This window comes from Nyctibius grandis, chromosome 1 (genome assembly GCF_013368605.1).
Source record: "Nyctibius grandis isolate bNycGra1 chromosome 1, bNycGra1.pri, whole genome shotgun sequence".
Classification (NCBI taxonomy): Eukaryota; Metazoa; Chordata; class Aves; order Nyctibiiformes; family Nyctibiidae; genus Nyctibius; species Nyctibius grandis.
In genome coordinates this window covers 74,331,549-74,347,705 of record NC_090658.1, presented here as the reverse complement: position 1 = coordinate 74,347,705, position 16,157 = coordinate 74,331,549, and the positions used below count along the sequence as shown (strand labels likewise).

At 44.7% G+C, this 16,157-nt stretch overlaps 1 protein-coding gene across 1 annotated transcript in view; it reads right to left on the bottom strand.

Annotated features, from left to right (window-relative positions):
- Positions 1-16,157, bottom strand: part of CEP85L (centrosomal protein 85 like) — a 130,034-nt gene that overhangs the window by 71,967 nt on the left and 41,910 nt on the right. Inside the window, exon 3 of the mRNA XM_068415291.1 lies at positions 4,334-5,097. Within this exon, the coding sequence (XP_068271392.1) occupies positions 4,334-5,097 (764 nt within the window). The remainder of the gene's footprint in view (positions 1-4,333; positions 5,098-16,157) is intronic.

The window sequence follows — 16,157 nt, the reverse complement described above, 5'->3', positions numbered from 1 at the left end:
TGCACAGTAAATATTTTATTTTTAAAATCATGGTTTACAATTGGAATGGAAAAGCCACATCATAGGCTTTTCTAATGTGGGGAGGAAAGTGTAACAAAAAAACCCAACAGGTAGATGCTGAGTTCAGTCAAATTAAGACTACTAAGGAAGGAGAGAATCTTGATTTTGAGAGTAATTAACCTTGGAACAGCTTTTAAGGGCTGTAATACATTATCCTTTACAGTAAACTTAAATTCAAAGCTTGTCTGATTTTATAAAAATAAACCCTAATTCAGGGTTTCATAGGGTAAACTGCCTATACTACTAGTCTGTAAAGGCATAAAAAATTATTTGTGGACTGTACTATTAAGTCCAATAGCTGTTCCTGAACCATCAGTCCTCAAAATAAACTCAATCCATTCCAGCTTCATTAGTGATAGCTGCCCTCTATAATGTCTCCCTCAAACAGCTTACCTTAAAGATACACACAGCTGCTCTAGATTCTCAGCTAAAAGCAAAGTTCATTTTGTTTTCTGTTCATGGCAATGGCAGTTTTAAAGTAAAAGGACGATAAACTGTAACTTCTTCAGTCCTGTAAAATCCACTGCATTTCCATCAGCATGCATACTTATTAAAAGCAAAATAGCAAAAATAATCCCCATTAAGTGGAAAAAATAAAAGTTTCTATAGAGGTGGGGGGTTTTTTCCCTTTTTACAAATCATTGGTTTCCTGTAGCAAAATCTTATGCTTTCTGCTCTCTCTCTTTCCTAGATATATATTCCACTTAGGATTGTCGTTTTCTTAGTTTCTCAGAAATAATAGCTTATCAGTTCCCAGGTGCACATACGGTGATCTTTGAAAAAAAATCGTAGCACAATTATAGAATCATAGAATATCTCAAGTTGGAAGGGACCCGTTAAGGATTATCAAGTCCAACTCCCTGCTCCTTGCAGGACGACCTAACACTAAACCATATGACTAAGAGCTTCGTCCAGATACTCCTTGAACTCTGACAGGCTTGGTGCCATGGCCACTTCCCTGGGGAACCTGTTCTAGTGACCAACCATCTTCCCAGTGAAGAACGTTTTCCTAATGTCCAGTCTGAACTTGCCCTGACATGGCTTCATTCCATTTCTCATGTCCTATTGCTGGTCACCAGAGAGAGTAGATCAGCACCTCCCCTTCTGCCGCCCCCCTTGAGGAATCTGTGAACTGCCATGAGGCCATCCCTCTGCCCTCTCTTCTCCAAGCTCAGCAAACCCAGTGACCTCAGCCGCTCCTAGTAAGTCTTGCCCTCAAGGCCCTTCACCATCTTGGTCACCCTCTGATGTCCTTCTTATATTGAGGCGCTCAAAACTGCACACAGTACTCAAGGTGGGGCTGCACCAGTGTAGTGTAGAGTGGGACAACCCCCTCCCATGACCAGCCAGCTATCACAGAATCACAGAATCGACTAGGTTGGAAGAGACCTCTGGGATCATCGAGTCCAACCTTCGACCCAACACCACTGTGTCAACTAGACCATGGCACTAAGTGCCACATCCAGTCTTTTCTTAAACACCTCCAGGGGTTGTGACTCTACCACCTCCCTGGGTAGCCCATTCCAATGCCTAATAACCGTTTCTGTGAAGAAATTTTTCCTAATGTCTAACCTAACAGCTATGCTGTGCTTGATGCGCCCCACGACACGGTTGGCCCTTTTGGCTGCCAGGATACACTGTTGACTCATATTCAACTTACCATCAACCCAAACCGCCAGATCTCTTTCCATGTGGCCTTTCCAGCCTCTCATCCCCCAATTGGTATGTATAACAAGGATTATCCCATCCTTATGCTGAGGTTTCTTTAAAAAAACAGGTGTAAAGACAGGGAAGAACCATTCTCCTTTCTTCATCTCTTCTGGCATCCCTCCTCCTTACAGCTGTAACCTCTTGGCAGAGAGACAGGGCAGGCAGGGAGGGCTAGCAGAGGATGCCTGTAAGAGCCCAAAGGCTCATTGCTCTTGCACATGCTTTAACTTTCTGTTTCTCTGGGTCTTATTTCACAACCACATCTTCTCACTTGAGGAAATGTAACAGATCACATTTCAAGGCACATCAACGCAACTCCGAATCATACCAATGGAAGTGCTTGCTAAGGCCACCAGGAACCTCCTCCATACCCCTTGTGCCCTTAATTACTGTCAAGACTCCCTGTGGCCCCCCTCTCGCAATCAAGTGGGAAATCAGGGTAAGCAGAGCAAAGGCCACAGCTTCAAGGACTTCCCTGTTTTCAGGGGCTGACCAGACAGCTGATAGGATCACTGCTTCCTAAGCCAGGGGCTAGGTGGATCCTGTAACATATTATCAGTACTGATACAGATATAAAAATAACAGAAGCAAGAAAAAAAAAAAAAAGTTTTAGGCAAAGCTCCATCCTATAATCTTACAGTCTCAAAAACCTGAAAATGTGCAGCACCATTTTATGGAATTAGGCCAAAGAAATAAATAATGCTTGTGCCCCCCCGGTTGGCTCTGTCCTCAAAACACAGCTCAGCATCAATGCCTGCACAAATGAAGTTTTTGAATAACCATAGTCATACATATGGGGCTTCATCTGTTTCAAACATGAAAATTTATCTTCTTACAGAAAGGAGACACTGTATTTAATCACAGAGTGAGAAAGCACTTGTGAGAAGTGAAAAACAAAAGCTGGGAGTTGTTTTGACCTAAATACTCTCTGAAACATCCTAAACAAAGTGTTATGACAGGTACATAAAAGATTACGAAGAGACATCTACCTAAATGAAGGAAAGAAAGAAAGCTGACTCTGAATATATATTTAAATCCAAAAGGAAAACCACCAGGCACACTAATCTGCATGCAAACCTCACAGACAGCACTGCTGACAGCTGCAGCCAGCTACGTCTCACAGGTGTTTGGGAAGACTTGAAGGAATGGACAGACTTAGCTCCTCCATGGTACCCTGCTGTCGCTCCTCGAGCCCCTTGCATGCTCCCCAACGCCACCAGTAGCTGCCAGCTGCCAAGAGCCTGGCTGGCAGTGGCCCCAAACCAGCCTCAGTACTGAGCCAGTTTCTGCTGCTTGGGCTCTGAGAGGACCCCTCAGCCTCTGCTCTCTACCCAGGTAATTTCTCGACATTGAAATCTTCAAAAAGCTTAGAGAAAGACTTAAGAGAAAGATGAGGGTTTCTGTAGTAATAAGGGTAATGTAAAAGGGTGGCTACCTGGAACAATGCCAGGTTTTCAGAGAGACCCTTAAGGATTAATATTAGCTCGGCCACATTAACTGGATTCAAGTTTTTTAAGGTAAAAAAACAAAAAAAACAAAAAACACTCCAAATCACTATCAAGAGCAAAACTCGATCTTAAGAACCTCTGAACTTGTCGGTCTTTCCTTCAATACACAATGGAAGAAACAACAAAATTTGAGCACCACTCTTTGTAAATTACTTAATATACCTTCAGGCTGGAGAAAACAGGTATATGTACATACAGCTAGATTATCTCTGCTCAGACAATATCCTAGCCTAACCTTAAGCTGCCTTTCAGGAAAATCTACATAATGTAATCCACTTGGGATTTTTTTGGCAAGTCAAGTTTACCAACATAGGTAAACCTGAACATTTAGATTTTAAATACTGCCTTCCTTCACAAGCTCTCTCTTCCCTTTAAGGTAAGAGATGGAGACAAAGATTGTGAGTTGTCGTGTTAGAAAGGGTTATGTGTCTCTTAAAACCATTTGATGTTTTCTATATGAAAATACTTCAAGTATGACACATAAAAACTACATATTTTATTTAAATAAACCAGATTAGTTGACCACTATTAGTTGAATCTAATTAGTTAAAAAAATAAGCAGTAATATGAAACTGAATTCAGTTTTTAAGTCCTAGGCACAGCGATACTGAATATTCATCCTTGCAGTATGCAGGAATCATTCCTCTTTCAGTGAACGCATAAACGCAGCCTCTTTGTAAATCCATTCAGATCAAAATACGTTCACATTCCCCCTGCTACACTGTGACCAAAGACACTCTCAAGAGCTACTGAAAGTGTTATTCAATGAACCTCTTACTGTGTCCAGCTTCAGAAAAAGAGATGCTAGTCTCACGTAGACAGGCACACTGAATCAGAATAAACTAAGCAGATGTCGGGGAAAAAAAAAAAACTGTTGGCACTCAGGCAATATTGAGAAACAAGCAGCACCATTCCCAGACAAAGTTTAAAAACACCATCACCTAGTTAAGAGCACATGTTTCGTCTCCTGTTTTATTACCAACTGCCTGATGTTATTCCTCAGGTATAACACATGATGCCACATGATGGCAGCAGACACCAAGTTTTAGCCTTACCTGCACAGGCTGGTCACCTGTTCTAAAATTTTCAAGCTGCTGCATATGCCATGCAGCTACGCTGTAGGGCTCCTCAGCAGTCCGGCAGTCCAGGGGATTTGCACGTAACTGTTCTTTAAGCCACATTTGAGTCCTTACTGCTGGCTGTATGGGAGCTCCACTCACAGCCTGTTGTCCCAGAGTTGCGTATCCCTGTCCGAAAGCTTCACAACTGGCTGCCATAGGTTTGCTTTCAGGTAAGGCACCGTAGGTCAATTCTAAGGCATGTCTCCTACTTGAGGAATCCGAAACAAAATCATCTTTGCTGCATGTTTCAAATTTGTATTTGCAGTCCAGCAGAGAAGATCGTTTTTTTCCCATTTCTTTGTCCTCGATTTTTAGCAACTCCATGCTATCATGCAAACAATTTGGCCCATTTGTCCTTAATTGCGGTGACACAGCTTTGTCCATACCAGCCCTGGAGTCCACTGAATGACTACTACCATCTTGGCTGAAGGTATTTGGTGAGCTGAGTTTAGACAAGGAGGACCACTTTCTTACAGGTCTTGCATCTTTCATGTCAAGAGAATTGTCCAGGGCACCCTGATTTCTGCCTCCTCCTGACCGTACAAAGCTTGTACTCCATTTTGAGCCATCAGACTTGAAAGCTTCCCTGTGTTTGGAAAGTGAAGAGCCGGCATTAGACGGCATCACATGGGCAGTGGGAATAGAAACCAGTGATCGACTGGGCTTAAACGAGGATGTACCACTTGAAGTTGAATGATCTGGAAAGAAAGATTCATCATGTAAATAAGTATAATACGGAACGCATATTAACATCAGTGCCTAGAGGACAAAACATCAAATTTAAGGTGAAATGCAAAAATAGAAGGAAACATGTTTCTTGAAAAAATAGGGTCTTCTGAACTATTCAAGATTATAAGAATGGAAGCCTATTGAAGTGGGAGATTTTCAAATTTATTTTGCTCAGGTGCCATCGTTACAAGAAGATAACTGTACTAAGCAGTGGCAACAGCAGCTCCAGACACAATTCTCAGGCTGTGGGCAGAGGCAGCATTCATTCCCCAGCTTCAAGGTGGCAGGCTGGATTTCTCCCCCACCCCACATAATTTTATGTAGCTTCTGTATCACAAATGGTAGAGATATCACAATTCAGGAGCCTCAGGACTGGTTCCTCTTCCATCACCCCTCTTCTCATTCTTTAAAGTCAAAACAACTCACTAAATGCACTTTGTAAAATGGCACTGCTGGAGACAAGCCATTTTAATGAAGGCCTCTTGGACAGAACTATTCATCCTTTTTGTGCCTCACCGATTTCAAACTACACTTCCCCAGGTGATTTGCTAAAAAACAAGACTGAAAAATTATGTGTTCCATTTAGGTTCTGCGTTATTTACATACCCAAATACAATACTGCACAGAAACTGTAGCATAGTTTGTGAAATCCATCCCAAGCTGAAATATCAAGAACAGAGAAAACAGTGAGGTGATATTCAGGATGGGATGGAAGAGCAAAGACGAGAGAGGTAAAGAAGAGGTTACTGGGGACTGGCTGAGAGCTCTCACATGGCCAGCCGACATGTGCTTAGCATCACAGGCTGTGGACAACCAGAAATAAACACCTAATCCTCTCATTAGAGAATCAGCTCCCACCAAGTCACTTGGCTGCACCTTAGCAAGCTCATATTGCTCGTTAGGTTCATGGCAGAAAGACAGAATGAAATTGCTCTAACTGAAAGATTCTTTTAGGGTCCTTTTTGCCAAGAGCGAGACAGATACACTCTTCTTTCTCTCATCCTAACCTAGAGAGAAATTATTTCTTTCAGATTTGTGAGCGGGTAGAAGAGTTCATAGTGGGACAATTGAAAAGAAAAAAAAATAATCAATCCATTGCTCTAGAAGTACAACTGACATACCCAGTTTGATGGCTACACTAGGTTAATGCGATTTGGTGAAGTCCAGAACACATTATTAATTGGGCATACTTTCAAAGGATATATTTGACTCAATATACCATGCCACAGACAGGAAAAAGAAAAGAGCTTCCAACGGTGTAACAATTTTTAAAAATGGCAGCACTTCTTTTTCTATCTATCCAAATAAAGATAACTTTATCCGCAGCTCGCATACTCCTCCCTATTTGGGACCGGACTTCCTCACTGCTTGCACTTGCAGTGCAACACAAAATAATGAAGCCCTACAGCCACATTCCCCATGAGAAAAAAGCATTATAGCCCACAAAATAATAAACAGTTCCTTGATTGATACCTGTTTATTACATACTTGTCCTCTGGCTCCTAAAGGAGCCAGGGCTCCTAAGAAGGTGAAAATTCTTGCTGAAGCCTTCCTGCCTCCTAATGGGTCACTGCCCCACCATGTACCCTCCCTTTACAACGCATCTCACACCACATTGTCTCTTGTCTCTAGCCAGCTGCCTGCTCTCACAGCAGTTACAGAACACAGCTGTCTTTAACACTTGACAAAACTGTCAGAGCTGGTTGAAATGGACCAACAGTTTAAGAATTATTCACAAGGTGCTGATGGCGGCCATAAAATACACACAGGATGCTCACATTAGAGAAAGTGAAATGGAGAGAATACTACCAGCTTGTTACCTGATGGATCATGTTGCTAATAAACGCGAGGTACCATTTTTTACATGCTAGATGAAAGACCTTCCCTCCTCCCTGCACTTCTTCCTTAAAAATTCTGTACTGCAGAGAGAAACATTTTCCTTGGCTTTTTTGTCTATCTTGACATTGCTCAAGAAGTGGGACATGTTAAAGAGGAAGACAGAAGGCCATATAACCCATTTCAAGCAGAAGGAATCACGGTCTTCTGACCAAACACATTTGTTCCCACAGCTATTGCAGCAGTGGAGAGAGTGATATGCAACATTACCAGTTCCCAAAATTGTGATATGCCCACCACATGTAACCAATCTGCCTGTGCCAGGTGCAGTATCAGCATCTCTGAGCCCTGCGTTCCTATCTTCTCTAGTAGCACAGTAGACGCTTGTGTAGAGAGCCACTACAAATCAGGTACATCTTGCTACTCCGCACAGCAGGGGCTGCCAGATTCCAGCCCTGCTCTGCCATAGGCATAAAGGTGCTCAGTCACCTCTGGCTGAGGACATAAAGCAGTGACAAGAAGGTGAAAGAGGTATATGACATAATGGAGCTGGAGTCTCCAACATATGTATTATGAGACGGAAAGCACAGGGTTAGAGTCCTGCTTTCTGGGAGCATTCAGCAGAGGAGCAGGGAGAGAGACTCCTGTTCTTCCTACTCTCCCAGGGAGAGTGGGTAGGAAAACACACAGTGGAAATAAATGCATCTCTTCTGTACAGGTACTCCTTAGCCAGAGGTTGCTGCCTGTGTAACACTCAAGCAAACTAACTTTTGTACTGTACCTTACCCAGAAGCTGAATCTGACACAGCACAAAATCAGTCCTGTGAAGGAAGCAGCCACAGGCTTTCTTATATCCAAAGAAAATAAGAGTATACTAGGATTCAAAAAGAACTGATTGTGGGGACCAATGTTTTAGGCCATGCAGATTTCTATGAGCAGAAATGTCAGATCTGCAAGAGAAAGGTAAGAGAAGAAACTATCTGTATGCATATATCTGTAAAAGTTAAACACAGTTCCATACCAAAAAAAGTATAGTAGTATTTAATACAGCATTTTCCATCTGAAATACTGACTTAATGTCACTTATACACGGTCTTCAAACTAGAATTAAAAACAATAATAGTTAGAAGGATATGATCTCCTTCATCTGTTTTTATTACAGTTATTCATATATGGTAAATTTTTATTTTTCCTTGTTCTACTCTAAATTTAAGCCCCGAGTTAGATCTAAACTTCTTTTCCTCACTTCTGATTCTAAATTCTTCAAGTAGATTTAAACTTGGAATGCCACGTACATCCAACTACAGCTGATGGATATCTCTGATAATTTGTCCTAATTAGTCTTCCCATTAATGCTCACTGAAGCTTATGAGAAAATTCACAGTTCTTCTTAGAGCATATTGCTTCAGTCTGCCTTGACTGCAGGCTCGGCTGGAAAGACAGCCAGTCTGCATTCTGAAATATCTCCTCACAAGACAAAAAGCATGAAATTCAGAAATTTTATTGAAAATAAGAGAGAATCCAGAAAGCACCATGGAACTTAAAAGACATTACTGCTCCTGTAGTCAGGGAAGTAAGCTCCATCTGGCCAAGTCCTGCCAAAGTAGCAGGATTTAGTAGATGTAGTGCTTAGGGATATTTTGGGATATTGTTTAGCGGTTGACTTGGTAGTGTTAGGTTAATGGTTGGACTCTGTGATCTTAAAGGTCCTTTCCAACCAAGACGATTCTGTGATTCTGTGAAAGACTACTTTATCCAAGCAGCAGATTTTTCTCTTCCCTACAGTTAAGGGTAAGCAAACGCCTAGTTCAAAACTAGAAGTGCTCTCTTCTCACCATTACTCTTCACTTCATTGAGCTAGTATTTATTTGAAGATTACAAACATTCTTAAACATGGTTTGTGTGTCTCCAGAGTCTTTCAACACTTAAGACTGCTCTCATTAATGAAAACTTAGAGACAGGACATAAAAAAAATAGCTAGTTTCTACTGGCTTTCCTTTGATCAGCATCAAGATCATGTGTCGAATTTTGCTTTTTAATTATCCTAATAACTTTTTTTTGTGTGCCTTCCACAAAGCTCCTTAGAGGACTTATCTAATAGTCATAACATTTTAACACCTGATCCCATACTTCACAAACCACATAAATAAGAGAATTGGAAAAATTATATTTTAAAAACACGCTACAATATTTCTACCACATAATAGCAACAGATGGAACAGAAAATCAAGACCATTTCATATGGCTTTCTTACTATCTTGTGTTACACTTCTGAACTATTTCATTACTGCACATCTGGCACAGAAAATAACTAACAGCAGCAGTTTTGGTCTTACTAAAAACCTAATCACAGAAATTTTGTTTAAATGGGAAACAGCACATTAGAGACTTTCTTCTGAAGAAGGGGAAGAAGAAAGAAACCCTCCAACATAAAGTTAATGAACACCTCCTACTCATTTACACTTTCCTGTGCTGTTTTTTAAATCACTAGTGCCACCTATGTATGTTCATCGTAACCAGAAAAAAATCTCTGAAGCCACTCCTCAGGCCAGACACACAACACAATCATTCAGCTACTTAAAAACCTTATCTGTTGCCCAACAGTCAGTTGTAATGCATAACAGACAGACAAGGTCCACTGTAACCCTGAACAACTTCTTTAGCTGCAAAATTAAACTAGTGCTTTAAGAACCCCCACATACAATATATACTTCTATACGTGACAATTTCTTTACTGCTCCCAATATTATCAAACAACAACAGAGCAATCAGCTAATACAGTTACCCAATGCTAATCAAAACCATTATGATGTGTATGTTTATGGGATGGATGTGTATCTAACGCCGCTGAAAACAGAGAACCTTCCTTGTGTGAAGGACTTTGAAATTTGATAAGTTTATCCAGGATATAATTAGAAAGCCCTGACCATGGAGAAAAACACCAGTGTTAAAAACAGTTGACCTTCTCTTCCTGCCCTCCCCCTCCAACGCCCCCAAAACACTGACATAGATTACTTCAATCCAGGAAAATAAACTGAATTATTCTTACTAACTGAACAGAAGATAAACAGGGGAAGTCAAGCCTCTATTATACAAATTGAAGGTCTTGAATCTGGCTGTGGTTTAGTGTACAAAGGTTCTTACATTCATTATAGGATGCTGGTTCTTCTGAATGTTTCTCTGAACTGTTCTGTAACTCTTAACTGCATGGACCCCAGCAACAAGCCACAAGCAATTCCAGTGTGTTCAACATATGACTTACTGAAGGGGCCATGAGTTGTCATTCTACCATGCAAGCATGGGGCTGCCTCCCAGAAGTCTTCCCCAAAACAGCTGCTTTCAACAACGGAAGTGTCTTAACTCTCCTGGGAGTTGGTTGAAAAACAAAGATTGTGGGATGATGTGCCATGACAGCAGCATTTATGCTACATGTGTGTTCCTCTCTACCTGCCTGTTTACAAATTGGACTAGCCTTCATGCAGCACTGATAATCAGATGAGCCAACTGAGAAATTTCAAAGTGGACAGGCAGGAGGCCACCCCTAGCAAAAAGCCCTGATAAGACTGACTCATCAACCTCTGGAAACAAAAGCATGCCTTTCAGGGTGCAGTAGCAGTCACAGGAACAGTTTGGGTTTGGTTAGTTTGTTTTGGTTGGTTTTTTTTGGTTTGGGTTTTTTTGTTTGTTTGTTTTACTGTCGAGAAATCCTCATCATTCTCTTTACAAGCCCTGTTCATATATTATTTCAAGTTCACTGTGTCAAAATATGAGGTGAATAAATGGAGGAAATCTCTGCAAATAAATATCTTCTAAACAATAAATAAATACAAGCAGGAATCATAGAAAGCTGTTTCTGAATCATAAGTGCTGCAGACACAGGAGAGAACTGTTCTGACATTTAACAATTTCTGTATGAGAAAGCTGGCCTAAGATCCTCATACAATTCTTAAACATTATTTGTTTATGAGGTGCTGTGTTTGAACAGCAAGAAACTAAAACAAAATAATAACTGACAAAAAAATTACTAGAGGCAAAAATATAATTTAATACTAATTAATGCTAAATTAAAATAAGACAATGTCAAATACTAAAACACTTACTGCCAGTAAACTGACTTGCCTGTGTCACATCTACGCCTTCAGTGCAAAAACAGTCATGTGTTCAGAAGCAAGTTCAATTAATGTTATTTAGAAAAAAGAAGCAAGTTCACCGGCTTCCAGTATCACCAGTTACCACACTGGCAGTGTCGACCAGAACTGTTTTACGTAAGAAGCAGATGGCAAACTCCAAGTCAGTTCTACTTCATGTCAAACTAATTCCTGTAGAATTTTCTGTAATCTACTGTGTTGCATATCAAAAGAACACAAGCTGTACCTACAAACTTGCTAGTTTTAGAAGTTGAAGTCATTTAAAATCTACATAATTCACAAAGAGTATGATCGGTGCAACCCTGAACAATACAAACGCAAACTTAAGAGGTTGCAGCTGCGACAGAATTTTCAAAAACTGAAGCAATTTTGTTGCTTTTCTTACTTCCCTTCAAACAGCATCATCACTGAGTAAGACGTGTGGTCACAGAATCACAGAATCAATCAGGTTGGAAGAGACCTCTGGGATCATCGAGTCCAACCGCTGCCCTGACACCACCCTGTCAACTAGACCATGCACTAAGTGCCATGTCCAGTCTTTTCTTAAACACATCCAGAGATGGTGACTCCACCACCTCCCTGGGCAGCCCGTTCCAATGTCTAATGACCCTTTCTGAAAAGAAATTCTTCCTGATGTCTAACCTGAATCTCCCCTGGCGAAGCTTGAGGCTGTGCCCTCTTGTCCTATCGCTAGTTGCCTGGGAGAAGAGGCCAACTCCCACTTCACTACAACTTCCCTTCAGGTAGTTGTAGACTGCAATAAGGTCACCTCTGAGCCTCCTCTTCTCCAGGCTAAACAAGCCCAGCTCCCTCAGCCGTTCCTTGTAGGTCAGACCCTCCAGACCCTTCACCAGCTTGGTCGCCCTCCTCTGGACTCGCTCCAACACCTCAACATATTTCTTGAAGTGCGGGGCCCAGAACTGGACACAGTATTCAAGATGCGGCCTCACCAGTGCTGAGTACAGAGGGACGATCACTTCCCTAGACCAGCTGGATACACTATTCCTAATAGAGGCCAGGATGCCATTGGCCTTCTTGGCCACCTGGGCACACTGCTGGCTCATGTTTAGCCGGCTGTCGATCAGCACCCCCAGGTCTCTTTCCACCGGGCCGCTTTCTAACCACTCTTCCCCCAGCCTGTAGAGCTGCATGGGGTTGTTGTGGCTGAAGTGTAAGACCCGGCACTTGTTCTTGTTGAACCTCATGCCGTTGGTCTCGGCCCACCTATCTAACCTGTCCAAATCCCTCTGAAGGGCCTTCCTACCCTCCAGCAGATCGACACTGCCACCCAGCTTGGTGTCATCTACAAATTTGCTGAGGGTGCACTCAATCCCTACGTCTAGATCATCTATAAAGATATTGAACAGCACCGGCCCCAGAACTGAGCCCTGGGGAACACCGCTAGTGACCGGCCGCCAGTTGGACTTTGCCCCATTCACCACCGCTCTCTGGGCTCGGCCATCCAGCCAGTTTTTAACCCATTTAAGAGTCCACCCATCCAAGCCCCAGGCAGCCAGTTTGTCTAGGAGGATGCTGTGGGAGACAGTGTCGAATGCCTTACTGAAGTCTAGATAGACTACATCCACAGCCCTGCCCTCATCTACTAAGCGGGTCACTTGGTCATAGAAGGAGACCAGGTTGGTCGAGCAGGACCTGTCTTTCATGAATCCATGTTGGCTGGCCCCGATGCCCTGATTGTCCTGTATGTGCTGTGTAATGGCACTCAGGATGATCTGTTCCATCACCTTGCCTGGCACCGAGGTCAGGCTGACAGGCCTATAGTTCCCTGGATCGTCCTTCCGACCCTTCTTGTAGATGGGCGTTACGTTTGCTAATTTCCAGTCAGCTGGAACTTCTCCAGTTAACCAGGACTGCCAGTAGATAATCGAGAGTGGTTTGGCAAGTTCATCTGCCAGTTCCTTCATTACTCTGGGGTGAATCCCATCCGGGCCCACAGCCTTGTGGGTGTCCAACTGGCACAGCAGGTCACTAACCGTCTCCTCCTGGATCATGGGAGGTTCACACAGCCCCCCGTCCCTAACTTCAGGCTCTAGGGGCCGAGTCTCCTGAGGACAACCGGTCTTGACATTAAAGACCGAGGCAAAGAAGGCATTGAGCACCTCTGCCTTTTCCTCATCCCCTGACACTACACTACCCTCCTCATTCAGCAAGTGATGGAGGCTCTCTTTGACCCTCCTTTTGCTGTTGATGTATTTGTAAAAGCTTTTTTTGTTGTCTTTGACTGTAGCAGCCAAATCAAGCTCTATTTGAGCTTTGGCCCTTCTAATCTTCTCCCTACACGACCTGGTCACGTCCCTATAGACCTCCCAAGTTACCCGACCCTTCTTCCAGAGCAAGTAGGCTCTCTTTTTTTCCTTAAGTTCTAGTCTAAGTTCCCTGTTTAACCAGGCCGGTCTTTTTCCCCGATGGCTTGCCTTCCTACAGACTGGGACAGCCTGCTCCTGAATATTTAGCAATTCCCTTTTGAAGCATGTCCAGCCTTCCTGGACTCCTTTGCCCTCCAGGACCGATTCCCAAGGGACTCGGTCCACCAGCCTCTTAAACAGGCTAAAGTCAGCCCGCCAGAAATCTAAGGCAGGAGTTCTACTCTTGCCCCTCCTTACTTCCCCCACTATCGAAAACTCTAACATTTCATGGTCACTACTCCCAAGACGGCCACCGACCCTCACATCTCCCACTAGTCCTTCTCTGTTCACAAACAACAGGTCAAGCAGGGCCCCTCCTCTAGTGGGCTCATTTACCACTTGCATGAGGAAGTTGTCCTCCACACATTCGAGGAACCTCCTAGATTGCTTCCTCTCTGCCATGTTGTATTTCCAGCAGACATCCAGCAAGTTGAAGTCGCCCACGAGTACAAGGGCCGGCGACCGGGCGGCTTCTGACAGCCGCTTGTAAAACGCCTCGTCCACCTGCTCATCCTGGTTGGGTGGTCTATAACAGACTCGCACCGTAATATCCACCCTGCCGACCTTCCCCCTGATCTTCACCCATAAACATTCAACCTTGTCATCCTCACCATATTCCTCAATTTCAACACAGTCCAAGCACTCCCTAACATACAGCACTACCCCACCGCCTCTTCTGCTTCGCCTGTCACAGAATCACAGAATCACAGAATGTTAGGGATTGGAAGGGACCTCGAAAGATCATCTAGTCCACCCCTCTTAAAGAGCTTATAGCCATCCATAGCTGCACTCCAGTCATGAGAGTCATCCCACCACGTTTCTGTGATGGCAACCACATCATAACCTTCCTGCTGTACAGTGGCCTCTAGCTCTTCCTGTTTGTTGCCCATACTGCGTGCATTGGTGTAAACACACTTCAGCTGGGCTAGCGGCCTTGCCCCCGACACAGGCCTGTCACCCCTAGGTTCATTTGTGGCTGCCCTGGTCTTATCCCCCTCCCCCATCGAACCTAGTTTAAAGACCTCTTGATCAGCCCTGCCAACTTCTGGGCCATAACCCTTTTCCCCTTCTGATTCAGCTGTTCCCCATCCGGCATAAGCAGGCCCGGTGTCATGAAACCCACCCCGTGGTCAACAAACCCAAAATCCCACCTACGGCACCAGTCTCTTAGCCACATATTAATCTGTTGTACTTTCATAGTCTTTCCCCTATTTTCACCAAATACCAAAGGAATTGAAGAGAATATCACCTGCGCACCTACCCCCTTTACCAAACGCCCCAGGGCCCTGAAGTCCCTTTTGATAGCCCTGGGACTTCTCTCTTCAATCTCATCCCTACCCACCTGGAATACTAATAGTGGGTAGTAGTCAGAGGGCCTCACCAGTTGAGGAATCCTCCTGGCAACATCCCTTACCCGTGCCCCTGGGAGGCAGCAGACTTCCCTGTGAGTCAGGTCTGGCCTGCATATGGGGCCCTCTGTTCCCCTTAGCAGGGAGTCGCCTATAACAATTACTTTTCTCCTTTTTGGAGCTGGTTGCAACCCTCTTACTCGGTTGCTTCTGTTTACATAGCCCCGTAGAGGATCTTTCACCTAGATTTGTATCTTCCTGACACTCAGGAAGACGCTCAGGCTCCAGCGCCTCATACCTATTCTGCAGGGGGACGTAGGGAGGGGAGGAAGGTCGGGATGGGATTCGCCTGCCACCCCGAGCAGGGACCTGCCTCCATTCCCCCCCATCCCCTAGGTCTCCTCCTGCTCCTTGTGAGGAGGAAGAGGATCCTCCACTACCCAGGGAGCATTAGGCCCATCCGTTTTCCCCAGGACAGGCAGGGAACAGCACTGCCCGCCATCCTCTTCCTGGGATGCTCTTGTACTCCTTAACCTTTCCACCTCCTCCTTGAGCTGGGCCACCAAGGAGATCAGGTCGTCGACCTGTTCGCACCTCACACAGGTGAGGTCTCCGTTACCCTCGAGTGCCAGGGCCAGGCTCTGGCACTCCCTGCAGCCTGCCACCTGCACCTCCGCATGCTTCCGCGGCAGGTCCGTTTGGGTTGCCATGTCTTTTCTGGCACCCGCAAGGGACTTAGGGCCCCGCCGAGTAGAAACCATACCTGCCTGCCCGCCTACCCTGCTCGCCGCCCTGCCTGCGAGAACTGCTGCGCAAACTGCCACCCCCCTGGGGCTGTGCCCTCCCCTGCCCCGGGACACACACAGTCACTGCTGACTCCCCCTCTACCCTCTGGCCAGGGACTAGTCCCTGTCCTCCCAGAGGCTCTTTATCACCCGATCACAGGGGGTGGTGCTACGCCCCCTCCTCTCCTGATTCGTTGCCGGGAACTTCCGGGTCCAGGCGGGTCTCGGGCTGCTGCTCGGGGGGGCCCGGAGTACAGAAACCGCACGGAAACCACCCGCCCGCCACGGCCCGATCTCTCCCCGCACCAACCTCAGCCGCTGCCACCGCCGCTGCCGCCGCTGCCGCCGCCGCTGCCGACTGATGAAATACTGGTAAAGCTACTACCCCTGAGCACTGTAATTATAGAGAGATGGAAGAAGGAATAAATGGTAGGTCAGCTTCACAGGCCTCCTACAACCTACAGAAATCAAAAAAATACTACAAG